At 58.2% G+C, this 25,777-nt stretch overlaps 1 protein-coding gene across 15 annotated transcripts in view; it reads right to left on the bottom strand.

Moving 5' to 3' along the window:
• HSPG2 (heparan sulfate proteoglycan 2) overlaps positions 1 to 25,777 on the bottom strand; it is a 102,108-nt gene that overhangs the window by 8,415 nt on the left and 67,916 nt on the right. For 6 of the 15 annotated variants that reach the window (XM_067015436.1, XM_059052979.2, XM_067015406.1 and 3 more), the window contains 45 exons: positions 25,213 to 25,340; positions 24,988 to 25,074; positions 23,921 to 23,979; positions 23,564 to 23,731; positions 23,300 to 23,410; positions 21,229 to 21,329; positions 20,950 to 21,130; positions 19,937 to 20,062; positions 19,638 to 19,790; positions 19,415 to 19,557; positions 18,956 to 19,091; positions 18,717 to 18,871; positions 18,347 to 18,497; positions 17,442 to 17,611; positions 17,215 to 17,356; positions 16,644 to 16,795; positions 16,331 to 16,466; positions 16,082 to 16,233; positions 14,804 to 14,939; positions 14,515 to 14,666; positions 14,014 to 14,152; positions 13,771 to 13,922; positions 13,034 to 13,169; positions 12,765 to 12,916; positions 12,426 to 12,564; positions 11,659 to 11,810; positions 11,304 to 11,451; positions 10,109 to 10,260; positions 9,599 to 9,740; positions 9,117 to 9,268; positions 8,587 to 8,728; positions 8,342 to 8,482; positions 7,872 to 8,006; positions 7,438 to 7,619; positions 6,739 to 6,934; positions 6,309 to 6,488; positions 5,738 to 5,998; positions 4,117 to 4,321; positions 3,478 to 3,575; positions 2,782 to 3,048; positions 1,938 to 2,047; positions 1,588 to 1,735; positions 1,390 to 1,506; positions 1,033 to 1,050; positions 652 to 763 (listed from right to left, as the gene is read on the bottom strand). In XM_067015436.1, the coding sequence (XP_066871537.1) occupies positions 652 to 763; positions 1,033 to 1,050; positions 1,390 to 1,506; positions 1,588 to 1,735; positions 1,938 to 2,047; positions 2,782 to 3,048; positions 3,478 to 3,575; positions 4,117 to 4,321; positions 5,738 to 5,998; positions 6,309 to 6,488; positions 6,739 to 6,934; positions 7,438 to 7,619; positions 7,872 to 8,006; positions 8,342 to 8,482; positions 8,587 to 8,728; positions 9,117 to 9,268; positions 9,599 to 9,740; positions 10,109 to 10,260; positions 11,304 to 11,451; positions 11,659 to 11,810; positions 12,426 to 12,564; positions 12,765 to 12,916; positions 13,034 to 13,169; positions 13,771 to 13,922; positions 14,014 to 14,152; positions 14,515 to 14,666; positions 14,804 to 14,939; positions 16,082 to 16,233; positions 16,331 to 16,466; positions 16,644 to 16,795; positions 17,215 to 17,356; positions 17,442 to 17,611; positions 18,347 to 18,497; positions 18,717 to 18,871; positions 18,956 to 19,091; positions 19,415 to 19,557; positions 19,638 to 19,790; positions 19,937 to 20,062; positions 20,950 to 21,130; positions 21,229 to 21,329; positions 23,300 to 23,410; positions 23,564 to 23,731; positions 23,921 to 23,979; positions 24,988 to 25,074; positions 25,213 to 25,340 (6,515 nt within the window). The remainder of the gene's footprint in view (positions 1 to 651; positions 764 to 1,032; positions 1,051 to 1,389; positions 1,507 to 1,587; positions 1,736 to 1,937; positions 2,048 to 2,781; positions 3,049 to 3,477; positions 3,576 to 4,116; positions 4,322 to 5,737; positions 5,999 to 6,308; positions 6,489 to 6,738; positions 6,935 to 7,437; positions 7,620 to 7,871; positions 8,007 to 8,341; positions 8,483 to 8,586; positions 8,729 to 9,116; positions 9,269 to 9,598; positions 9,741 to 10,108; positions 10,261 to 11,303; positions 11,452 to 11,658; positions 11,811 to 12,425; positions 12,565 to 12,764; positions 12,917 to 13,033; positions 13,170 to 13,770; positions 13,923 to 14,013; positions 14,153 to 14,514; positions 14,667 to 14,803; positions 14,940 to 16,081; positions 16,234 to 16,330; positions 16,467 to 16,643; positions 16,796 to 17,214; positions 17,357 to 17,441; positions 17,612 to 18,346; positions 18,498 to 18,716; positions 18,872 to 18,955; positions 19,092 to 19,414; positions 19,558 to 19,637; positions 19,791 to 19,936; positions 20,063 to 20,949; positions 21,131 to 21,228; positions 21,330 to 23,299; positions 23,411 to 23,563; positions 23,732 to 23,920; positions 23,980 to 24,987; positions 25,075 to 25,212; positions 25,341 to 25,777) is intronic. The other 9 variants (XM_059053017.2, XM_067015457.1, XM_067015482.1 and 6 more) reach the window with 5 other exon arrangements.

Here is a 25,777-nt window from a genome sequence, read left to right as displayed (position 1 = left end):
GTTCCTGTCCCTGCCCTGTGCTCTCGGCCCATCACCACCCCCAGCTCACCCTATCCCTGCCCCTCCCCAGGGGTTCTTCTTCTCCTACACTCTTTCCCTGGGAGCTAATTCAGAGCAGCCCCCGGGGCTCCAAGTGCCCCTGGCTCTAGGCCCTCCCTACAGCCTAGCACCTGGCCTCGCTGTTCGTCTGAGCACTCCTCCCTCTGAGATGACTTGTTTCTTTCCTTCTTTGTGGCTGGTCTTCCCCAACTAGAATATACATTCCCACAAGGGCCAGAACTTGGTTTGTTTTGTTTGTATCAGTGCCTGGCACATAGTAGGTATTCAGCAAAAAACTGTTGAATGAATAAATGAATGAATGAATGAATTCTGGCCTGCAGCAGTCCCACCCCGGAAGGACACACTCAGCATCGCTGAGTATTTCTGCTGCAGCTGTGTGCAAGTCTGAGGCTGCTTCCTCCGCCACCCGGCTGGCGCGCTGTGCTGACCCTGGCAGCACGGGGGGTCACCGAGGGTAGCGGCCACATCTCCTCCTCCTTTCAGAACCTCCGTCGTACAACTCAGCCCAGGGTGGTGTGTGCCTGACGAAAGTCCTGCCATCTGGTCCCCCAGCCCCCCTTCCCCTGTAAACCAAGAGGGCGAGGGTCTCACCGGAACTCGGGCCTCCCGCCCACAAGGCCAAAGGAGATGAAGTCGGGCTGCCTGTTGGCCAGGTTGGTGGGGCTCCCTGGGATCCGCTTCTGCCCGTTGTACAGCAGCATCCCTGGGAGGGCATAGCTGTGTTAGGGCCTCCCGTCCAGCTACGGGCTCCCTGTCTGCCCAACCCCGGAGCGAACGGCCAAAGCTTGTGAGCCTTTTCCCTCGCTAACTACTGTCCCTCCCTCCAGCACACCCCACACAGCCAGGGCGTCTCACTCTCAGGATGGGGCCCTAAATAGAAGGGCCTTGCTGAGAGCCCCTAAAAAGAAGCTGAATTTGCTTCACTTATACTGTAGGGTCTACCTGAAGGAGGAGAGGGAGGTGGAGACTCACCCGAGTAGAGAAGGAGGCCTGGACAGTGAAAGTCAGAGACCCGTAAGAGGTGGGAGGAGACAGATGAGAGAGAGAGAGAGAGAGAGAGAGAGGAGGGAAGGGTGAGAGATGGGGAAAAGGAGAAAGGAGAAGAGACAGGAGGCGGGAGATGGGACAGAAGGACGGGGGGTTGCTGCACCAATGGCAGAGGGTCTGGGGGAGGAGGCATGAGAGAGCCAGAGGGGGAGGCCCGGCCGGCCTGGAGCCCCTGGGGCAGGGAAGGCTGAGGACCGGGGGCTGCCAGGGCTCATACCCCGATGGCGGTGACTTCGGAGATCCCCAGCCCTGGGCACCCCCATCAGCTCCTCCCCTGCTCACCATCGGCTGAGTCGGGCCGGAAGGTGATCTTGATCTCAAACTTCCTGTAGGCATCCTTGATGGTGGGCAGCGGCAGGAAAGAGTGGGGGGTCTGCGTGAAGTAGGGCACCACCCGCTCTGCGGGCAGAAAGCACAGTTCAAGACGCCACCCACAAGGTGGCGGGCGGGGTGCCGCCTATCCCGGGTGTGTGGTCTCACCTGGCACCTGCAGATGGGCAAAGGCTTTGACCTTGCCCTGGCGGTTGGTGGCGGTGCAGACGTAGGTGCCTGCGTCCTGGGGCTGGACCGAGGGCAGCAGCAGCATGTTGTTCTCCAGGCGGCTGTCGGGCGGCAGGTTCCCATCCAGCTGCAAACACACTGGCACTTTGAACCCTGGCCTTGGCGCACACCTCCACAGGGCCTGTCTCCCATCCCTACCTGGGGCCCACCCTCAGACATGGAGCGCATACTCTGGGCCAAGCCTGGGCCAGCTCCTGGGGGCACCGAGATGGTGAAGACCTGATCCCTGCCCCTCAGGCACGGCCGCTGGTTCCCTGCTTAGCATTTACCTTGCTCCAGGTGATGTCAGGAGTTGGGTACCCAGAGGCCATGCAGGGGAAGACAGCTGCAGAACCAGTGGGCACACGGACCTCTGGGGGCGTTGAGATCTGGGGCAAGGCTGGGAGGAGAGGAGGAGACACAGGCCATCAACCTGATGACACCAACCGTTTGTGAGCCCAGCCTGTGTCCTGACTCATTTAATCCTCGTGCCATCCCTGGAAGGGAGGAACTATGCCCCCATTTCACAGATGAGGAAACTGTGGCCGTTCATGCCTGGTTGCACAGGTGGAACCAGGAAGAGCCAGGGCTCAGGTCCAACTGACTCCACAGACCAAGCCTCTTCAACACACCTGGGTGGAAAATTGTGCAGCCCTCTGGGGACCTGAAAAGGGGGTACTAGGGCAGTGTGGGTAAGTTTGGGGCAAGTCATAGGGCTTGGGGTGAAAAAGAATAGCCTTTGAAGAACACACAGATTGTGTCTGCCTGGCATCATCCATCATCCATGTTTTACTGTCTTTTACGTCTGTTTTGTGTTTGTGCTGTCTCTGCCGTCAGACTGAGCAGTAGGTCTTCCTCATCAGAGCAGGAGCTCCAGCAGGTGAAGACTGCTTATCTGATTTCCTCTTGATGCCCCATGGCATAGCTTTTCCCTGCAAGTTCCAGCTGCCCCAGAGGAACACTCACTGCTATCCCCTGCTGCACCTGCTTGTTATGAAACCTGCTCCCTAAATACACCAAATTGAAAATCCCCAAGAGAGCAGGAAGGAGGAGTAGCGCAGGTCAGGCAGGAGATGGCGTGAGAGCAGCCCCTGCACGCTCCCCGGCCCCGCAGAGGTCCCTGCCGGCCTTCACCTTGCACGAGCAGCAGCACATGGGACTGGGTGGTGCCCGCGGCGTTGCTGGCAGTGCAGCGGTACTGTCCTGCGTCAGCCAGCTCCACGTGGGCGATCCTGACGATGCCTCCGCTCTGCACGATGCCAGGCCGCAGGCGCCCTCCAACTTTGCTCCATGTCACCTGAGGCTTGGGGTCACCCAGGGCCAGGCACTCAAACTCCACGGCATGGCCGACCACCACGGTCTGCACGGAGGTCCGGATGTTGATGAGCACGGAGGGCAGAGCTGGGGGCGGATGAGGCAGAACAGAGTGAGGCCAGCCTGCTGCAGGCCTGGGCCCAGAGAGGCCGCAGACTGCCCCAGGAAAGGTGAGCGCGGGAGCCCGAGGCATTCAGCATTTCATTCGCTTTTTCGTGCATCCACTCATTAGCACGCTCACTCGTTGGCTCTTTGTTCATTCGTTTTACTGACTTGTGCATCCGCAGTCATTCTCATTGGTTTGTCTGAGCACCCACTGACTCCGCCCATCTCCCTTCTTCCCCCCTCCCTTGCAACATTTGTCAAGCCCCCTCACTCTGTGCTAGACGAAAGCTAGATACAATCGAATAATTCTCTTTATCTGTACACATTTAAGGGGTTTCTTGGGGAATTTGGTCCCTGTGCACTTCATCTCTGTCCCCTGCTCTTAGCAGGAGCCTGAAGCCACCGTCCTACCTTGGACAACAAGCTGGGCACTGGCCTGGGCCTGTCCCCATGGTCCATGCGCCTGGCAAACATACGTCCCTTGGCAGCTCTGGTCCAAGTTCTGGATTCTGTAAAGAAAAAAATAATAAGACATGAGTGAATAAAAACAACTGGTGAGAATACTTTGCAATTGTGTGGGAGTTAAAAGTCGTCAAGTATCAGCACACAATGTAAACTTCTAGTCTCTCCAAAACCATGGGAGGTAGGTAGGAAGTCAGGGTGAGTGTCACCACACCCATTTTAGACCAAGACCTTGGCGTCTAGAGTTCCAGATCACACAGTTATCAAGTAGCAGAGCTGAGATCTGGGTCATATGTATATATCTGGCCTCAGAGCTTGTTCTCTTCCCTTTAACAATAATACGAACATGGGCCACTGATAACTGAAGGCCTTCCACATGCTAAGCACTGTGTTAAGTGCTTTAGGTTATCTCATTCTGGTCTCATATAACCCACTGTACAGCTGAGAACACTGAGGCTCAGGGAGGTGAAGTGACTTGCCCAAGGTCATTGTTTTATGCTAAGCCCAGTAGGATAGGTATTCTAACAGCCCCACTGGGTGCCTTGGGCTGGGATGCCCAAGTTCAGTCCTGCCCCTGCCCCCACTCACCGGAGCACCCCATCATGTATGCTGTGGCCAGGAGGCAGCTGACCCCCTTCTTTGATCCAGCGGAGTTGAGTGCCCAGGTCGCTGGGCACGACACAGTGGAACTCGACGCTGGCCCCTATGCTCTTGGTCTCCAGCTGAGGCGTGACCTGAACGGTGGGCACGGATCCTGCTGGGATGGGGGTGGTGGGGAGAGAGCCGGAAGGGCCTGTGGGGACAGGTAAGAGGTTGTGAGTGTGTGTGTGTGTGTGTGTGTGTGTGTGTGTGTGTGTGAGAGAGATATCCCCGATGCCCCTCTAGGACCCAGGAAACTCCCATCCTAACATTCAGGGGACGTTCTCCTGTTTGCCTCTCTGACCAGGGAAAAAAGACCTTTCATCGGCAGATTCATTCATCTGCTCACTCGTGCAGTCATTCAATCAACACAAATAAGAGCCTGCGGAGTGCTGGGCTGTGCTTCCAGAAGCTCCTGGCCTTCAGGAGGGGAGGGCAGCCCAAGGCGAGAGTGGGAGGGGTCGGCCTTGGAAAGATTCAGACACCTGAAGGAAGGGCAGCAAAGACTATTCTGGCTCTAGTCTAAAATAGGAGAGGGGCTTCCCTGGCGGCGCAGTGGTTAAGAGTCCGCCTGCCAAAGCAGGGGACACGGGTTCAGGCCCTGGTCCTGGAAGATCCCACATGCCGCGGAGCAACTAAGCCCGTGCGCCTAGAGCCCGTGCTCTGCAACAAGAGAGGCCACCGCAATGAGAAGTCCGTGCACCGTAATGAAGAGTAGCCCTCACTCGCCGCAACTAGAGAAAGCCCGTGTGCAGCAACAAAGACCCAACGCGGCCAAAACCAACCAAATAAATAAATAAATAAATTTAAAATAGGAGGATCCCAGGTGAAGGCACCTCATGTCCGGGTGCAGGGGACACACGGGAGGGTGGGTCAAATGCATACTATCACCATTTACCAAGTGCCTACTAGGTGCCACGGACTCTACATATGTGTCCCTTTCTAAGTCAGCCTATGTGCTGACATTGTCCTCTCTACAGGATGAAGACAGTGAGGCTTGAGGTTCACTGATTTGGCCAAGGTCACACAACTATCAAGTGATCGGGCTGTGCACTGAACCCAGGGCCTGGGCTCACTTCAGTCCAGGCTCTCGAGGAGACCACGGAGATGTGGGATTCTCTGGAGATCCACTGAAACCCTGGGCATCCGGGGGTGGGTGCTGCCCTATCACACATTCATTGTTGTCACCGTCCAGCATCTACGCAGCCCATTCTGGGCGCTGTGGTGGACAAGCCCGGGGCTGCTGAGATGACTGGGTCCAGGCCCTGCTCTGAGCATCCTCCGCCTGGCAGGCGAGGCAGGCTGGGGTGCTCATGTAAACATAGCCTCTGGCAGTATGAGGTCAATGCCAAGGGAGGGATGCAGCAGTGAGAGCTAGAGTTGCTGAGAACTCAGTGACCGGCCTCTTCCTGGGGGAGAAGAAGGCATTCCAGCTAGGGTAGCAGAGGGGGGGCCTTCGTGCCCCAGGTGGGGGTCCCCCGGCACCAGCTGAGGGGTAAGTGAAAGGCTTGGACAAGCGCCTGGAGGAAAGCTCACCCCCTTCTGCCCAGCCTGAGCCGGGGCTGCTCACCTCGGACCAGCACCTGGGCGAAGGCCTCAGCTGAGCCCACCTTGTTGGTGACCCGGCAGCGGTAGCGTCCTGAGTCCGCAGGGGCCGCAGACTCAAAGAGCAGCATCTCATTCCTGGTGGTCGCCCTCCCAGGGAGGCTGCCGCCCACGCGGCTCCACTGGAAGGTGAGTGGGGGCGTCCCATGAGCCAGGCACTGGAGCTGCACCGTCTCCCCTGCCTGCACCGAGGCGTGCTCCGGGACCGTGGTGGCATACGGCGGGCCTGGGGTTGGAGACACAGAGGTCAGGGCGGTGAAGAGCAGAGGTCAGGATGGGAGCACGTGCTGGGCCCTGGCGACTTGCCAAAGGACTAGGGAAGCTGAACAGGGAGCCCAGAGGAGTGGGGATGAGGGAAGCCAAGGTCCCAGGAGGGGACATGGGTTTTAGGTTAGGGCAGGCTCCGGGGCCCGAGGTGCATGTGACCCTCCAGATAGGTTTCCTGGAGTTCTGTCCAGGGTGTGGCCTGGTTGGGGGGCTCAGACCTCCATGCAGTGTGGAGAGGGTAGCCCGAGGAGGGTGGACGAGGGCCTTACTCTCTACGTGCAGGGCGATGGTGGCCTCAGCATGCCCGGCAGGGCTAGTGGCGTTGCAGATGTACTGGCCCGAGTCCTGCTGGGCTACCCGTGGGATGATTAGCGTGTCACCTTCCAGCTGGTGCTGCCACGGCAGCGGGGAGCGCAGCTTGGACCAGTGGATGGTGGGCGTGGGGCTGCCTGTGGAGTGAAGTGGCAGAGGTTGGTGGGCTGCCCCAGGACTGGCTGGGGGTGGGATGGTCAGGAAGGGACCTGGGTAAGCTCGCTCCTTCATGGGGGGCACAAAGTGGGCACCTCAGCCATCACTGGGAGACTGCCAGCAGCAAAGCCCCCTTCCCGAGCATGACATCATCTTCAGGTCTCTTGTGTCTAAATTCAGGCCCCAGGGCCCGCTGCTCTGCCTGCCCTGTGTGCCAGCCCCCGTCCACACCTGTGGCTGAGCAGCGCAGGGTGGCCGTGTGTCCAGCTTCCACAGTCAGCTCGGCTTCTTCTACCTGGACCTGGGGGGCCCCTGGGGCCACAGTGCCCGCGTCTACAATCACTTCCACTCGCTTCTGCGCTGTGCCCAGTGCATTCTGAGCTAGGCAGACGTAGACGCCTGCATCTGATGGTTTAGCCGAGGAAATCTGGAAGAGGCAAGATGTTGGTTATGGGGCCACTGAGGGGGGGACCTTGGCATCAGCCCTCTGGCTTGGTTTCACCTCTTTCTTCTACCGGTCTCTTTGTTTTTAGCTTTCCTATTTGACTGGCTGCTTGAGATCTAAGATCACTAAGATCTTGAGATCTTAGTCTATCCAGCCGCACATCCGCCGCCCCCACCTACCCGTCCACGCATCCATCATCCATCCATACATCTACCCACCTATCCACTCAGCCACCCATTTACCCATCCTTCCATCCATCCACCTACCCACCCAACCACCCATCCTTCTACCCATTCCTCCTTCCACCTTCCTTCTTTCTTCCTGACCGCCTTCCAGTCTAGCCATCATCCACCTATCCCATCCCTCCCTTTCTCCACCAGTTCATCACCCATCTGTCCATCCACCACTCTCTCCTCCAGGCAACTCCTCAAGAACGGGCCCTGACTGGGCCTCAGATCCAGAGATGAGACCCCGCCTGACATCACCTGCAGCACCGTGTGGCTGTCCACCAGGCCAGGTGCCCGCTGCTCCAAGTTGGTGGGGGCACCGATCCGGGTCCAGCGAGCAGAAGAGCGGGGCTCCCCAGCACTGACACACTCCAGGGTGATGGCCTTTCCCACTTTCACCCGCACGGGGCTCTCGGGGAGCACAGACACTGTAGGGGGCCCTGCCCAGAGGGATGACACCACTGATACACATGCAGGGCTCTGCTGGTCACGTGCACTGTCACAGCCCCCTTACCAGTAACTGCCAGTGGGCACTAGTCTCCCCCCTGCACCCATGTAGAGACTGAGGCTCAGAGAGGGAGAATGCCCAAGAGGGAGGCAGTGGCAGAGGCCGGATTTAAGCCTGGAGGTTCTGAGCTCGGAATCAGGGCTGGAAACATGAAGTCAGAGCCCACGGGGTCGAAGGCCCTCACCGTGCACGCTGAGGTTCACAACGCTCTGGGCCACACCATAGGCATTGGAGGCCACGCAGCGGTAGGCACCGTGGTTGCTGGGCCGGGTGCCCACGATGGTGATGATGGAGCCGTTGGGACTGATGTGGACATTGTCTGCAGGGTTGGCGTCAAGGAGGGTGTGGTCAGTGAGGGTGTCCTCCTGCCTTGGCACTGCCAGTAGGCACAGCAGTGCCCCATGGCCCCGACCCCTCCAGTCTGGGTGTATCCAGCTCACAGGGTCACAGATGGTTGATAAACAAGTCCTTGGAGACTCCTGGGTCCAGCCCTCTCACCATCCAGATAGGGACACCAGGTCCCCAGAGGGGAAGGGCTTTACCCGGGGTCACACAGAAAGTTTGGCGCCATGGTCGTCTCTGCCCAGCCGCCAGTGGTGATCCTCGTGCATTCACACCCACTTCCAGCCCCCCCCCGTCCCCCCCGCCGCTCACCCTCCAGCTCCTGGTTCCGAGTCTTCCACTCAAGGCTGATGGGGGCTGCCCCATCATGGATGAGGCACTTGAAGCTGGCATCTTGGCCCTGCCGCACCGTGCTGCTGGGCGGGTCGATAGAGATGACAGGGCTCCTGAGGCCTGGGGGAGGACGGAGGCAGAGGGCTGGGCTCAGCAGGGCTGGGTGGGCTCCCCCGCCTCCCCTCCCCCCGCCTCCCCCTGCCCGTGGCGTCTGCCTCACTCACGGTAGGAGGACCCTGCACTGGGTGGGACAGTGACCGTGAAGGAGGCCTCGTGATCAGGGCCCGAGCTGCCAACCACACGGCACACGTATTCTCCGGAGTCAGCCTGGGAGACGTGGTGGAGCCGCAGCCGGGAGCCGTGGGTCTGTCGGAGTGAGGAGAGGGTGGCCATCGTGCCAGGGCACTCGGGACAGGGCAAGTCCCCAAGCCCGGCTGTGCCAGTGCCCAAGAGTTCTCAGAAGCTCAGGGCTCCAGCTGGTGGAGATGAGGAAGCTTCATTCACAGAATCCTACAAGTCCACTCCATCCCCTTTTCAGAGGAGGAAACTGCTGCAGGAAATGATTCAGCAGCAAAGCCAGGAGGAAAACCCAGGTCTCCCAATTCCCAGCTGCTGAACTCCTCCCCGCAAAGTATTTTATCCCCTGGGGTCCCCAAGCATGCCAGGGTTTGTGTGAAGAAGGTTTGGGATGCAGAAGGCAACTGCAGGTCAAAACTTGCCTGCCCTGAATCCTCCCCATCCCCGGCCCCTGTACCTGGTGCCGGGCGGGGAGGCTGCCCCCACGCTTATACCACGTGACCTGGGCGTGTGCCTGCCCGGGTACCACACAGTTCAGGTCCAGGGTTTGTCCTTCGGCCACATGGGAGGAGGAGGCCTCGATGTAGACGGGCTGGGCCAGTCCTGGGGCTGTGGGCACAATGGGTGGGTGAGAAAGGGGCGGCCCCGGGGGTGCAGGCAGAGACCTAAGGCGGTGGCACCGGGTGCCAGCTGGCCCTCCTGGAGGTGCAGTGGCTTGAGAGTCACTGACATGGCTGAGCACCACTGACCTAAGAAGGGTCTCTGTCCCCTGGGGGCCGAGATGCCATGGTGAGACCTTGGTTCCCAGTGGTTGGGGGAGGGGCTGGAGGACCTTCCTGGAGCCGAGGGCTAGAGCCCTGCTGGAGAGCAGCGGGGAGCAAGGCCAGGAAGGGGCCCCCAAGCTTGTGCGCAGAACCGCCCACTGCTGCTGTCACTCACCAGGAATGGGGCCTGGGCTGGAGGCCTCGATTGTGACCAGGACAGAAGCCTCCAGAGTGCCTGAGCTGCCGGCCACTCGACAGGAGTACTCGCCAGAGTCGGCAGGGGACACCTGGTTCAGCCTCAGCAGGGGCCCGTGGACCTGGCCAGGGTGGGGTGAGAGTGGGGAGAGTGAGCCGTCAGACGCCCCAGCCCACTCATACCTGTACCCCAGGACTGTCATGTACCATTGTGGACGCTGCCTCCTGCCAAAGGTGACCCCCTTTGACATTAGACATTGTGGGGTCTGTTTACTATTATGCTTTTCCTGGCAGGAGAAAGTCCAGCGACCAAGGTGCCAGGCAGCCAGGGATGGCCCTACCATGCCCAGCCTGTTCTTGAACTCCTGACTCCCAGTGATCTCCTGCTGCCATTTTCCTGAAGCCCCGGATGTTGGGGCCACCTTCCCTCCCGGGCAGGGGATGGGGTGGCGTGGGAATGCCCACATCCTGCTTTCTCCAGGCTCCATACCTGGTGCCGGGCGGGAAGGCTGCCCCCGCGCCTGTGCCATGTGACCTGGGCGTGGGCCTGGCCAGGCACCACGCATTTCAGATCCAGGGTCTGCCCTTCGGCCACGTGGGAGGAGGAGATCTCGATGAGGATGGGTGGGGCTCCGCCCGGGGCTGGGGCACAGGAAGAAGTCAGTGAGCTGGGACTCCCTGTGCCCTCAGCCCCTGCCCCTGGGTGCCCAGATGCTCAGGCCAGAGGCCACAGGGAGACGGCCTTGATTCCCCCCTCCCCATTCCCCTGAAGCCTGGAGCAGCTGGGCTAGCCTGGCGCCTCATCTCCCAGCCCAGCCCCAGACAATGGTCCCACCATCTCCTGTGCCCCCGGCACCACTGGCGGCCAGGGCTCAGGGCCAGGCAGCTCCACACAGGTCACTAACGTTTCCCAGACTTGAGTAGTATGGGGCTAAGAACCCAGACTCTGGGGCCAGACTGCCTGGGTTCAAAACCCAGTCCTGCCATTTATTAGTTGTGTGACCTTGGGAAAGCTATTTCACCTCTCCATGCCTCAGTTTCCCCATCTGTAAAACAGAGAGAACAATCATACCTACTTCAGAGGGTTACTGTGACGGTGAAATGAGTTAATATGTGTAAAAATACCAGGGCCCAGCACCTGGTAAGTGCATATCACGTTCATTACTTAGCAATTCAGGTACTATCATCATGATGTCTGCTACGGCCATGTGCTCCCTGTGCTATTAATTCCTTTACACTTTCCTTTCAATTGATTCACTTAAGAAAACCCTAAAACACACAGCCCCATCATAGGCAATGATTTCCATGCAATCATGACAGGTTTGACGTGTTGGTGTTTTTTCCCTAACACTATCACTATTAATATAAAAAAATGTTTAATCAGGGCACCACCTAAAATCACCCTCTCAGATCCCAGAGGTGCAATTCCAGCCTTTAAGGAACTTGTGTAATTGCTGCAAGAGCTCTACTAGCCCCACTTTACAGATGAGGAAAGTGACACACCGAGAGGAACCCCTCGTGTAACATTTCAGAGTGTGGACAGAGTAGCCGGGACTCAAGCCCATATAAGCCAGACTCCAAAGCCCATGCTCTCGGGCCCTAGGGATGAAGCCCACTTGATCTGACTCTCGAGCCCTCCTTTCTTCCCTCCTGCCGCTTCCCAGCCCCACTGTAGGGATCCTCACCAGGGACGAGAACAGTGCCAGAGCCAGAGGGCTCGATGGTGACCAGGACTGAGGTCTCCAGGGGGCCAGAGCTGCTCACCACGCGGCACACGTACTCGCCCGAGTCAGCTGGGGATACCTGGTGCAGCCGCAGCCGTGAGCCGTGGGCCTGAGCAGGGACAGGACGGGAGGGGAGCAGAATGAGACGGCACTTGGAATCCTTGAAGGCTGGGGCCAGGATCCAACCTCTGACGCAGGCAGTCACTGCACCCCACAGGGGATCCCAGGCCCTCCTTCCCGGGCAGAGCTTCGGGGACTAGCCAGGGCCCGCACAAGCAGCAGCCCTCCCCCTGTGTCCTGCCCCCAACTCCCATACCTGGTGGTGAGTGGGGAGGCTGCCCCCACGCTTGTACCATGTGACCTGGGCATGGGCCTGTCCAGGGACCACGCAGTTCAGATCCAGGGTCTGCCCTTCGGCCACGTGTGAAGATGACGACTCGATTCGGATGGGCGTGGCCCCGCCAGGGACTGGGCGCACAGAAAGAGCAAGTCGCGGCTTTGGTCATGGTCAGATTTGGGAACAACTGGGTTGGTGGGAGCCTCAACTATAGAAGCCTCCACCCTCCCAAGGTAGTAAGAGTAGCTAACACTTATTAAGCACTCACAGTATGCCAGGCACTGTTCTAAGTACTTTACGTGCATTAACTCACTTAGTCCTCACAAAATTCGCATACTTTCTGCGATGATGGAAATGTTCTATTATCCGCACTGTTCAATGAAGTGGCAACCAGCTATGTGCGGCTACTGAGCACTTTGGTTTTGAAATGTGAGGATGTGAATTTAGAATTTTAGCTAATTTTAATGACCATGCATGGCTAGTGGCCACTGTATCGGACAGCTCTCTGAGGATGGAATGATCGACATCCCCACGTCACTGATGAGGGTACGGAAGCTGAGAGGGGAGAGTCACTCCCTCAAGGTCCCTCGTGGTGCAGGCAGGATGTGAACCCAGGCATCCTTCTGCTGAGCCCCCGTCCTGGACCACCACCCTTGTCTGAGGGCTCTGACTACAGGGCCTTTCCTTCCCGGGAAACACTGGTACCTGCCTCTCCCAGTCCCTTCCTGGGTCTTCATCGGACTCACCAGAGGGGCTTCCGGTGCTGGGGGAGACTGAGACCACGATGGAGGCCTCCTGAGCATCGATGTTGTTGTTAGCCCGGCACACGTACTCGCCTGAATCCGCCACGGACATCTGGTGCAGCCGCAGATGGGAGCCGTGGGCCTAGGGGTGTGGATAAGGAAGGAGGGAGTCAAGGGGCTGAGGGGTCACCGGTTGGCTCAGGTCTCCTCCATCAGATCGGCTGAGGCTACCCTCCATCTACCCAGGGCAGGAGGGAGGACCGCCAGCTAATGCTTCGGGTTCTTTGCCCATGGGGGGCTGTCCCTGCGCTGCCCACCCCACTGCCAGGCTCTACTCTGTACCTGGTGTCGAGTGGGAAGGCTGCCCCCACGCTTGTACCACGTGATGGTGGCCTGGGGCTGCCCGGCGACCACACACTTGAGATCCAAGGTCTGCCCTTCAACCACCGTGGGGGACGAGGACTCGATCCTGATTGGTGGGGAGACACTGGGAACTGGGGGCAGAGAGGAATGCACCACATAGCCGGAGTCAGACAACAGTGACGGTGCCAGGCACCTCGCTGCCTCCCCCGCACCCGCTTGCCTAGACCCCCTGCCCTAGGAGTTCTCACTGTGGGAGGAGCCGCTGCCCTGGATGGTGACGATGAGTGAGGTCTCCTGGGAGCCGGCACCGTTGCTGACATGACACACGTACTCGCCCGAATCTGCGGGCGTCACCTGGGGGATCCGCAGTCGGGAGCCCACGATCTGGGGGGGAGCAGGTGTCAGGGGGTGCGGGCAGCACCTCCATGTCTCAGGCGCTGCTGCTGCTGCTTCCCCCGGACTCTGGGAGCCTCACTGCCTTGCCTGGGGTAGCCTCCACCCTGGCTTCCTTCAGAACTCCCTTGGTGGCTTTCCTGAGGCTCTGGGCTGGGTGCACAGTGTCTCCAGCCTTTGGACTATTCTCACCCGTCACCACTGCAGAAAGCCCATTGAGGCCCTCCCCGGTGACACCTATTACAGCACTGTCACATGGCATGTCTGCCTTGCCCTTTAGCCTGTGAGCTCCCTGAGGGCAGTGGTCTCATTCCATTTGAATCCTTAGTACCAGGACCAGGACTTGGCCTGGAGCAGGTTCTCAGGAAAATGTAGTGAGCGAGTAAATCAAAGAATGTTATGTACAGGATCCAGCTGAGGTCAGTGGGACTTATCTCCATATCCTCAACACTGGTCCAGGGCCTGTCCGGCAAGAACCCTCAATGTTTGTTGAATGACTGAATGAGCACAGACGGGCTGTTGACAGCTCTTCCTGATTCCCGTCAGGGCTGGTGACCCCAGCTTTTGCCCTCCCTGCCTGCTGGTTCCATACCTGGTGCCGGCTGGGTAGGCTGCCTCCACGCTTATACCAGGTGATGGTGTGAGGGGCTTGACTGGCCACCAGGCAGTTGAGGTCCAGGGTATGTCCATTGGCCAGGGAGGCTGAGGACGACTCAATGCGGACGGGGTACACCACACTCTGGGCTGGGAGGGTGAGATGGAAGGCAGGGTGTGGGAGCCACTGAGGGTGGAGGGGCCCTCCCAGCCCATTTGTTATGACCCCTGAGACACTCACAGCGGGAGGGGCCGAGGCGCTGCTGGATGGTGACGAGGACGGAGGCTTCCTGGGTGCCTGAGCTGCTGACCACGCGGCACACGTACTCCCCGGAGTCAGCTGGAGTCACCTGGGGCAGCCGCAGCCTCGAGCCATGTACCTGGGAGGGGAGGCAGGTTCACAGCCAGGCTCCCACCCCCTTCCCTGGTCCCCATCCCAGCCAGACCCGGCCAGATGGAGCTTTAGGGAAGCTCTTCCAGGGAGAACCACCATTCACGACCCTTCAATTCCCTTGCCCGAGGGTTGGAACTGGGTCCAGTGGGAAGAAGTGGGGGACCGGCATTTGCCACCCATGGGGCAGGTGAGGTAGACAGTGTGAGCCCATTAGGCAGATGAGGACACTGAGGATCAGGGAAGTCAAAGGACTGGCCAGGCAAGTGGCAAAGCCGTGTCCAAACTCAAAGCTCCTTACTCCACAGTCTCGAGGGTCCTTCAGGCCCCCCTTAGCACCCCACCTCCTACCTGGTGCCGGGCAGGGAGGCTGCTCCCGCGCTTGTGCCATGTGACCTGGGCGTGGGCCTGCCCAGAAACCAGGCAGTTCAGATCCAAGGTCTGCCCTTCAGCCACGTGTGAGGAGGACGACTCGATCCGGACTGGAGGGGTGACCCCCAGCGCTGGGGACAGAGGGCAGAGTGTCAATCCCCAGCTGGGAGGAGAGGGGGAGGGGAGGGTGTGAGTGAAGGTAGGGACTGCTGGTCTCTGGGGTCCTGCCACTGCTGGAGTGGGAAGCCTCCCCCCCAGCACCACTCACCAGGCACAGAGTCTGCAGACTCAATGGTGACCAGGACAGAGGCTTCCAGGGGCACTGAGCCACCTACCACGCGGCACACATACTCGCCTGAGTCGGCTGGGGACACCTGGTAGAGTCTCAGCAGTGAGCCATGGGTCTGGCCAGAATGAAGGTGAGGTCAGAAGGGGCCCTCTTAGGACCCTCGCACCTATAACCTGCAGCTCTGCCTCACTCTGAGCCTGAGAACTGGCTCTTAGTTCTGTCCTGCTCAGGGGTGAAGCGGGTGTCTTGTCCCAGGAGTGAGGGGTGGCCCGGAGGAGCCATGGGGAACTGGGTGAACACTAATATCACACTCCGTCAATTCTTAGACACTTAAAAAAAAAAAAAAAGGGATGGAGAAGATAACCTGCATATTACTTTTATTTTATTTATTATTATTATTATTTTGGCCACACTGTGTGGCCTGTGGGATCCCAGCTACCCGACCAGGGACTGAACCCAGGCCCTTGGCAGTGAAAGCATGGAGTCCTAACCACTGGACTGCCAGGGAATTCCCTAGACATATTTTTTAAAGTCTCTGAAGTCAAGATGCATCTCACAGTGAATTACAATTACAAATGGCAGTTTTGTTTTTTTTTCTCCTTAGAGGTACACAAAATAGTGGTGCATCTTGCAATCAGTGGCATCCTAAATTCTATAAAATATATCAATAATAACAGCTAACCATGGTACTTCCCTGGTGGCCCAGTGATTAAGGCTCTGTGCTTCCAATGCAGGGAGCCCGGGTTTGATCCCTGGTCAGGGAACTAGATCCTGCATGCCACAACTAAGATCCCGCATGCCGCAACTAAAGATCCTGCACACCGCAACTAAGACCCAGTGCAGCCAAATGAATAAATAAATATTTTTAAAAAATAGCTAATGATATGACAGTATAACAGCTCACAGCACTTTCTATGAGCCAGAGCTCTGAGCACTTTGCATATAAATTAATTCATTTCATCCTACGATAATGCTGTAAGGGAGGTACTATTATTACCATTTTACAGATGCTGAAAATACGGTACAGGGAGATTAAGTAATTTGCTGAAGGTCACAAGCGAGGAAGTGGGGGAAGCAGCAGCCACACCTAGGCTGGCTGGTCATAGAGGCTGGGACCATTGCCCCACACACCTGTGCAGTAGGGTCCTAGGCCTCCTGGTCTCAGAGGAGCCTCCAACCCACCCTACCCTTGACCTCCACTCCCCAGTGGCCTCCCTCTTGTTCCCTTCTTGGCCTGTCCATCCTCCGGTTCTGTACCTGGTGCCGGGCGGGAAGGCTGCCCCCGCGCTTGTGCCATGTGACCTGGGCGTGGGCCTGCCTGGGCACCACGCAGTTCAGATCCAGGGTCTGCCCTTCGGCCACATGAGAGGAGGAGGGTTCAATGCGGATGGACTGGGTGCCACCAGGAGCTGGGGGAGAAGACGGTCACTGGTCAGTCCAGTTCTCTGCAGCTTCCCCCACCTTTCCCCTTTCTCTGTCCAAGCGCAGCCTAGAGGTCCCACTCACGGTAGGCGAAGTTGGCTCCCTGGGTCCTGGTTACCGTGACTGTGATGGAGGCCTCCACACCATTGCTGGCCCGGCAAACATATTCGCCTGCGTCAGCAGGTGAGGCCTGGAAGATGTACAGACGGGAGCCGCGGACCTGGACAGCCATGGGCAGGGGTGTGAGGGGGGGACTTCTCAGAGCTCAGCAGGTACCACCTACCCTGTTCCTCTGAGCTGGCAACTGACAGCCCCTCAGCTCAGAGGCTGCCTCCGCCAACCCACTGTCCACAGCTTGGCCTGGCTGGCCCCCTCCTGCCTTTCTGCCACCGTGTACCTGGTGCCGGGCGGGGAGGCTGCCTCCACGTTTGTACCACGTGACCGGGGCATGGGCCTGCCCGGGGACCACACAGCTCAGATCCAGGGTCTGCCCCTCAGCCACCGTGGGGGATGAGGATTCGATCCTGACAGGCGGGACGGGTCCTGGGGCTGCGGGGAAAGGGGAGAGGGTAGCAGACGCTCCCCAGAAGAGAAGGCAAGAACTGTTCACTCTGGAGCCGGCTCAGCCTGTGGGTTTAGTGGCCTGGGCTTGAGGTCCTCGGCTGAGCAATCCTGAGGGGAGGGCTGGGGCAGGAGCCAAGCCTTGCAGAGGGAGTGAGGAAGTGGGAGAGATGAGGATAACTGAGGCAGGAGCAAAAACATGAGTGATGTGGCCAGAGAGAACAGTGATGGGAAGATGGCAGATTACTCAGAGAAGTGGAGTCCTCCTGGGCCGGCCCTGTGGCCAGCCCCAAGGTGGGCTTTCTGCCACCCCCCTCCCCGCGTCAGCAACGGGAGTCACTAGGGCCTCAGCACCTGGGAAGGCTCTCAGCCCCCGCCAGCTTGCCCTGTCACTGGTAGTCACTCACCGGGGATGGAGCCAGTGCCGGCGGCCTCGATAGTGACTAGGACGGAGGTCTCGAGGGGCCCAGAGCCGAGGATTACGCGGCACACGTACTCGCCTGAGTCTGCTGGGGACACCTGGTTCAGCCGCAGCAGCGAGCCGTGGGTCTGAGTGCAAACAGGGAGGGTCAGGAGGGGCCTGAGCAGCTCCATCCAACCCCTCCAGAGGGCTGGCCCTGGGGGGTTGCTGTACCTGATGCCGGGCGGGGAGGCTGCCTCCACGTTTGTACCATGTGACCTGGGCGTGGGCCTGCCCGGGCACCACACAGTTCAGATCCAGCGTCTGCCCTTCGGCCACATGAGAGGAGGACGACTCGATGCGGATGGGCTGGCTACTGCCTGGAGCTGGGGCTCCACCAGGAGCTGGGGCGCAAAGGAGCTGGTCAGAGGCCTGGGCTCCTGAGCCCCAGCCCTATAGCCCTGGAGCAGAGGGCCTTGGGATCTGACCAGGCCCTAGCTTGGGAGGGCAGATGGGAAGCCTTCTAGGGCTGGGACCATGCTTTTCTGTCTCGGCAGGGCCAGCCAGACCGCTCTTTCCCTCTCTGACCTTCAACTTGGAGTTCTAGGCCCATTTGCCTATGCATGACTCCTTGATCTGTGATGAGCTGCTCTGGCTTGCAGGGAACCAGACTCTTTTAGCGCCCAGGCGGAGCCAAAGGATGCAGACAATAATGCCACGACTCCCTTCTTTCAAGTGCACGCCGTGTACTCACACTACATGGTAGTGCTACTGTCCCCATTTCACACGTGAGGAAACTGAGGCCCCAGAGGTAAAATAACCAGTTCAAGGCTGATAAAGGGTAGAGCCACGATTTGAACCCAGGTCAGCCTGACCCCCAACTCAGTGTTCAACCCTGACCCTGCTGCTTTTTGATGAATTCTGAAAACAGCACCCTCCCCATGGGGTCCCAGGTAAGTCAGGTCAACCTGTCCCCACCCTCAGTCCCCTCATCTCTCCTGGCAGGGAGTGGAGGGTTGAAGCCTGCCTGGAGCACCTCTTCTTGTCCTGATGGCATCGAAGAGACCACAGGCACCAGCCTTGGGAACAGAGGGGAGGTCGGAGGGCTCGGCCCCCACCCAGGCCCACTGGCTCCTCACCTGGGGTGTAGCTAGGTCCTGAATGGCTGCCGTGGAGGACAGAGACGATGATGGAGGCCTCCTTGGGGCCTGACTCATTCTCCACTCTGCACACGTATTCTCCAGAATCAGCTGGTGAGACGTGGGGCAACCGCAGCCGGGAGCCATGCACCTGGGCCGGGTAAGGACAGAGGCACCTGAGGATGGGGAGAGGCCGCGGCCAGCACCCCCCCTCTGCGCCTCAGTGCCTGCTCCTACTCGGAGCCACCCCACATGGGAAGCTGAAGAGGGAGGGAAATAAGGGCGGACCCTGCTCGTGCAGAGTGCAGAGTGTCAGGCTGTTGAAGGACCACCCCCAGGTCCCCTGCCACGGGCTCAGGGACCCTCATACCTGGGTGTGGGGAGGCAGGCTGCCCCCTCGCTTGTACCACGTGATCTGGGTGTGCGCCAGCCCTGTCACCATGCAGTTGAGGTCCAGTGTCTGCCCTTCAGTCACGGAAGGTGATGAGGACTCAATCCTCACTGGCGGGACGCTGGCACCAGAGGCTGGGAGCAGAGGGGGAGTGAGTGAGTCGGCCTTGGGGGGACCCTGGCTTGCCCTCCCACTCCTTCAGCCCCAAAGCCCCGCACCTGGAAGGACGACCACTTGGATGCGGGCCTGTGCGGTGCCCGCAGGGCTGGTGGCCACGCAGAGGTAGAAGCCGGCGTCGGCAGTAGTGACGGCTGGGATAAGCAGCGTGGCGATGTCTGTGCGCTCAGACCGGGCCTGCCGCATAGCGGGAAGGGTCAGCGCCCGGGGGGGCCGAGGCAGCCTGGCAAGGGCTAGCCGGGGAGGGCAGGGGGGGCGCATAACGAGTAGAGGCAAGCTCCGAGCCAATATTAGGGCCCCAGGTGGGCACCAAGGAGGGCGGAGCCAGGCAGCAGAGCAGGAGGCTGACGGCTGCCACCGGCCGGGACGCATGGAGCGGGAGGTCAGAGTAGGGCACCACCTTGGAAGTGAAGGGAACCAGGAGAGGAGATGGGAGGGGCAGGTGGCAAGTGCTGGGACTCCGCTGAGCCCGTGGGCCTGGCCCGGATGGATATCCTCACCTGTGGGGGGAGGCTGCCCCCCTCCTTCCTCCAGGTGATGGTGGCGCTGGGCACCCCCGCAGCCCTGCAGTACAGCCTGATGCTGCGGCCTTCATGTACCTGGGTCCTCTCTGGACTCACCTGGACCCTAGGCCCGCTGCCCCCTGCAGGCAGAGCCCTGTGAGAACACCTCTCTGGGCCGCCATGAGCTCCCACCCGCCCACCCTCGGCCCCGTCCTCTCACCGTGCACGTGGAGCACGGCCCTGGCCACGTGCTGCCCGGCGCTGCTGTGGGCACGACACAGGTACTGGGCTTGATCCGAGGGCTCGACGGCTGGCAGGCGCAGGATGCCACCATGGATTTGGGCCTTCTGAGGGAGCTGGCCACCGGGGCCCCCTGATGTGGAGAGGTGGGGTCAGCACCCAATGGGATGGGCATTGCCAGGCCCCCCAGGGGTTGAAGTCCACAGCCTGAGAGTCCTGCCGCTGGCCCCCATATGCAGGAGAGCCAGGCCCTGACTGTCATTCCTGCCACGGCCTCACCTGTCCACTCGAGGGTGGGCGTGGGGTTCCCTGTGGCACTGCAGCGGAACTCAGCCAGATGCCCAGGCTGCACTGTGAGCTGCGGCGGGTGGATGGAGACCACGGGGGCAGACGGGGTGGCCGAGGCTGACGAGGGAGGAGAAAGCGTATGCGGTCACGGTGGGGAGGGACGCACGGCAACAGCCTCCTTGGCGCTCTCTTTGCTTCCACTCTAGCCCCTCGTGGCCGTTTGTCCATAGAACAAAAGCCAGAGGGAAACTTTAAAATGTCAATGGGGGAATCCCTTGGTGGTCCAGGGGTTAAGACTCTGTTCTTTCACTGCTGAGAGCATGGGTTCGATCCCTGGTTGGGGAACTAAGATCCCGCAGGCCACGTGGCATGGCTCCCCCCCCAAAATGTCAATGGGGTCTTGTTACTTCTCCACTTAAGACCTGTCCGTGGCTTTTAGAACAAAATCTGAATTCCTTGCTGTGACCCACTGCATGTACTCACCTCTGCCCACAACTTCCAAGTCCCTCACCCCGCCTCCCCTCCATGGCTCCAGCCACGCTGGCCTTGCGTCCCTCAAACACATCAACATGCTCCGGCTTCAGGGCCTTTGCACATGCTGCTTCATCCGCCAGCTCTTATGTGGCTGAACACCTTCTCTTTCCTTCAGGTTTCAGCTGATATGTCACCTCCTCAGAGAGGCCCTCCCCAACCATCCCACGGAGAATAGCTCACCCTTCTCCCACCTCATTTCTCACTTTCCAATCACTCTGTTTACTCCTGTCCCAGCACTGGTCACCCATGTAATTATGTTGTTTGTCCACTTGTTCCCTACAGAACATGGAGGACAGGAGGGCAGAGCTCCTGTTTGTGCTCTCCCACCCCTGTTTCTTCAGAGTCTAGGCCAGGACCTGCCATACTGTAGTTCAGAAACTGTCAGCTGAATGAAGAAATGGTCACTGGTCTTGGTGGGTGTGGAGGCAGGTCAGGACTGGGTGGGTCAGGCATGGACATGAACAGTGTACCTTGCACATGCAGCGTGGCTGTGCCCTGGTCCATGGCGAACATGTTGGAGCCGGTGCACACGTAGGTACCCGCGTCACTCGGCTGTACACTGCGAATGGTCAGGATGCCGTTGAAATCCATGGCTCGGGCTGGCAGTTTCCCATTATGCAGGCGAGTCCACACCAGGGTGTAAGCCGGAGACTGCAGGCAGGACAAGGGAGATGGGGTGGGGGTCCGGGTGGGGCTTGGAGACCCCAGAAGACACATCCTCACTGATGCCCACTCCCTGCCCTGCCCACCTTGCTCTTGGCTGTGCAGATGAAGGTGACGTCGTTTCCGGGACGCACGCTCTGGCTCCGCTGCTCTTCCACTGTCACCGTGATGGGCTTGCTGGGAGCCTCTGCCGGGACGGGAGGTCCCCCAGTGAGCTGGGTGCTGGCCAGGCTGCTGTCCTGTGGCCACTTCCTCTCCCTCTTCATCACCCCATCAGGATGTCACTTCCTCCCCAGTCTGGCTTAGATTCCATTCCACTCCCTGGCACCGCCCTCCCTCATCCTGGCCGAAACCCATCATCTACTTTCTTCCTGCTGGCACTGAGCACCCAGCAGGCTGTGATCAGAGAACATCACACCATGATCCCCTTGGCTCCAATTCATGATCACAGACCACAAATGAGCTCTTAACACTTCGCACTTCACTGCAACTGGGCTCCTCTGTCTGGTTTGAGTTTCTATCCTCCCAAACAACCATTTCACACCTGCTCCCAACTTCTCCACCCTCCTGAAACCCCCTTCCACTTCCATGGCTTCAACTCACGCTTCTTGAGAGAATTGAAACAATTAGTCAGGAATTTTCCACGTTCCCAAATCTACCCACCTCCCTCCTTCCTGGTCCCTGAAGGATGAGACTTCTCCCCACCTCCCACTCCACCTCAACACCCCTTCCTGAGTGCTGGAGCCCCTCCCAAGGACACCCTCTGCCTGTTGTGCCCTCTCCTTTCCTTCCCCATGGGATCATTCTGCTCTACAGATGTGTTCTAGAATTTCCCATCTCTGAAAATGCCCCCTTGACCCTATACACCCCTCAGCTACTGCCCCATTTCTTGGCCTCCCTTCACAGCCAAGAGTCTTGAAAGAGTTGTCTACACTGGCTGCCTTCCCATCCCTTCTTTGCCTCACTCCCATCCAGTCTCTACCCCATCTCTCCACTGCAAACCGCTCTTGTCAAAGCATGACCTCCAAGAGTTTTTTCTCTGTCTGTAGCTGACCTTCCCGGGGCATCCGGTGAGGCCGGCCACTCTCTCCGGGAAGTCGTTTCCCCTCTTGACTTCCACCTCCCCACCTCCCCCGGCCTCCTCCTGTCTACTGGCTGCCCCTGCCCACTCTCTTGCTGTCCTCCCTCCTCCATTTGTTCCAGTTGGAGTTCCTTGGGGCTCTGTTCTGGACCCTGTGCTCCAGCTACATTCTCCTGGGTAATTTCATCCTGCCCCATCCCTATGCCAACAGCTCCCAAATTAATTTCTCTGGCCAGGGCCTCTTTCCTGAGTTCCAGATTCACATATCCAAATGCCCACCTGATGTACCTACTTCAATGTTTCCCCAAGCTTCTCAAACTTTAACAAGTCCGAAACCACACTTGTGGTTCCCTCGGACCTGTTGGTGGAAGGTGTTGCTGGTGCGCCACCCATGTCCCCATGTCTCTTCAGAACCAACCTGCCTGACTTCTGCAGCCGCTGCATTTCTTTGCATGAGGGTTTTCTCAGGCCACTGGTGACCATTGTGTGTGCCCATGAGGTGGGACAGAATGCAGGGAAATCGATGCTACTGGAACAGGCCCCAGTCAGTGACTGATATGAGCTGGTGTGCACATATCCCAGCTCCCTTGACCCTAGGGCGGAGGGCAGGGGACTCCGAGGAGCATGTCTTACTCTGGAGTTTCCCGGGGCTGCCTTGGCTGCGTTCAGTAACAACTGCTCTAGGTGGTAATGTGCTCAATGACACACCATTTATGGGATGCCTTCTCTTCCCTGTTTCATTTCATTTCCCAAATAAACTACGTACACACAAATCCTTGCCTCAGCCTCTGCTTTTGGCGGAGCCCAAATGAAGGTGCCCTCCTGTTGGATCCTCTCTCATCTCAGTAAATGGCATCCTGCCCATCTGCTGGAATCGAGACCCCTAGGCTTTTCTCTCTGCCTCGGTGACCAGACTCAAGTCCTGCCAGTCCTGCCTGTAACATCAGCCTTCACCCATCACCTCTTTCCATCTTCCTGGCCACTGTCCTCATCCACCCTCCCCTCTGGTAGACGGTCTGCAGTTTGCAGCCCATCCCAGGACAGGCAGTCTTGTGGACAGAGGAGTAGAAACTCACCAGTGACCAGCAGCTCTGCCCGGCTGGTGTTGGCATGATAGAGGTTACGACAGGTACAAATGTAGACTCCAGCGTCTGAAGGCTGGACGCTGGGGAAGTGGAGCTCAGAGCCTGGTGGCAAGGAGATGGGAGCTCATCAGTACAGATGCACCCCCTTTCCCACCCAGTCCTGCGTGAGGGTCCCTACAGGATCTCAGTAGAGCAGGGACAGACCTGTGCCTCCCTTTCCATTGGAATGGCCGAGGGGCCTGGGGCCATGTGTACCTTGATGTCGCTGCTGGGTGCTGCTGGGCAAGGGCCGCCCATCTTCACGAGACCAGTAAAAGTAGTGGGGTGGGCTCCCACTGACCTGGCACCGCAGGGAGTGGGGACCACCTTGGGGTACTATGCTCCGAGTTGGTTGGACCTGGACCACCAGCGGGACTTGGTCTGCTGGGGAGGGACAGGAGAGGCCATTCAGGCAGGAGGCCCCCAGCATGTACCATTGTCTCCGATATCTCTGCCATCCCAAAGACTCGCATGCCCCTCCCTTCACCCTGTTCCCCAGACCTAGTATCTCTCAAATTCCCTGGGTCCCCTGCCTTGCCCATCACCTCAACCCAAGACCATGGTCCCACTTACCCCGTGGCAGGCACTGGCCCCCTCGCACATTGGGGTTACCCACGTATCCTGGGGCACACCTGTAAGGAGGAACAAGGACCAGCTGTGTCAGACCCCAGGGGACCCAGACCTGGGGGAGCCAAGAAGCTCAGCTCTCTGCCCAGTATGGGGTGAAGAAGCTCTGAGCTCTGGAAGGACTTCAGAGACCAAAAAAGCCCCACCACAGGGCCTCTGGGAGTTGAGAAAGGGGAGTGTGAGGAAATGTCAGTAGGATGGATTCAGGGAAACATTCATTCAACAAATGTTTATTAAGCAACTACGATGCAAGGTTACTGAAACATAACAGTAAACAAGATCAAGTCCTTGCTCTTATGGAACTGACTTGTTGGGAAACGAACATGGAAACTGTGTAAATGAGAGTGATGGACATCTGTGGGGGTTGTGAAGGCACGGTGTGGGGGCACTAATCTAGCCCTGAGAATCAGGAGGCTTCCCAGAGGATGGGACTGCTGAGCTGCTATATTCCCTTGGAGCAGACTGTACTTTGCAGCGAATTTATCACTGTTTTAACTATGTATTTGTAAGATTACTCGCCATCTTGTCTCCCATTATAGTTGGGAAACTCTATAAGGGCTGGGACTGAATCTGTTTTGCTCATTACTTGATTTCCAACACCTTGGCACACTGCATGGCACACAGTAGATGCTCAATAAAAATGTGCTGAATGAGGGTATAAAGCTGAGCCTTGAAGGCTAAACAGGATTTCGCCAGGAACAGGCGGTTTGAGGGTGAAGAATGTTCCATGAAGAGGAAATAGCACATGCAAAGAAATGAACATGAAGAAGTCAAGAAATGAAGCCCAGCTAGAGTACAGAGTTGGGTGTCAGAAGTGGGATGAGACTGAAGAGTGATAAAGCTACCTAAGGAGCTTGGGCTGGTCCCAAGGGCAATGGGGAATCTTGGAAGGGTTTTGAGCAGGGGAGGGACATGATCCTGGTAGGGACCTTTCTGAGCAACATCATCCAGGACTCTCACCTAGGAGTCTAGCATATGCCCCCTCCCTTCATCCCTCCTGTTTGCAAACTTACTGCTCACAGTACTGGCCAGTGTAGCCAGGTTCGCAGGCTGTGCAGCGGTATCCACCAGCTCCGAGGCTTTCACAGGTGCGGGAGAACCTGGGATAAGAGGCAAAGGTCAGGCCATGGGACGCCCACTCCCCACCCTGTTCCCTCCACTTCTCCCCCAAAAGTCAGTTCAATGCCCTCCACTCCCCAGTGGGAGTTCTTCCTTGAGCCTTGAGCAAGAGCACCCACATGTTCTCTGGGTTGGTCAGTGGGCAGGCACAGGGCTGGCAGTCCTCAGGTGTTCCAGCCGTGGCGTCTCCATAGTAGCCAGGTGCACACAGCTCGCAGAACTCCCCGGTGGCGCTGTGTTGGCATTGCTGCGAGGCACAAGGATGTCAGCTACTCGCTATTTGGCAAAATTTACCAAAAACTGTACAATTTTGTAATCTCTTGACCTCGAAATTCCATGTTTGTGAGCTTATCTTAAAGAGATAGTCATAGAGGGGCACAATGATTTCACTACAGGATGTTCATCTCAGTGGTGTTTATAAAAGCAAAATGCTGGAAACAAACCATGAAAAAAGAACTGAGAAAATTAAAAAGAGCACCCACCCAAAGAGCTATCAAAAAGGATGATACTGATTCCATTTCTTACATTTTTCTACCTAAATACCTGTAATATCCACGTGAGCATGTGGGGGCGGAGTTTTGGGAATAAGCACTTCATCGTAAAAACGTGTGTGGGTTTTATGTTTTCCTCCAAAGAGATCTATGTTTCTTTTATTAACATAGCATATTCCCCATTCCATATTTA

Source organism: Kogia breviceps, chromosome 1, assembly GCF_026419965.1.
Source record: "Kogia breviceps isolate mKogBre1 chromosome 1, mKogBre1 haplotype 1, whole genome shotgun sequence".
In the NCBI taxonomy this organism is placed as follows: Eukaryota; Metazoa; Chordata; class Mammalia; order Artiodactyla; family Physeteridae; genus Kogia; species Kogia breviceps.
The sequence above is the reverse complement of the archived record's forward strand: the minus strand, read 5'-3'. Positions and strand labels throughout refer to the sequence as shown.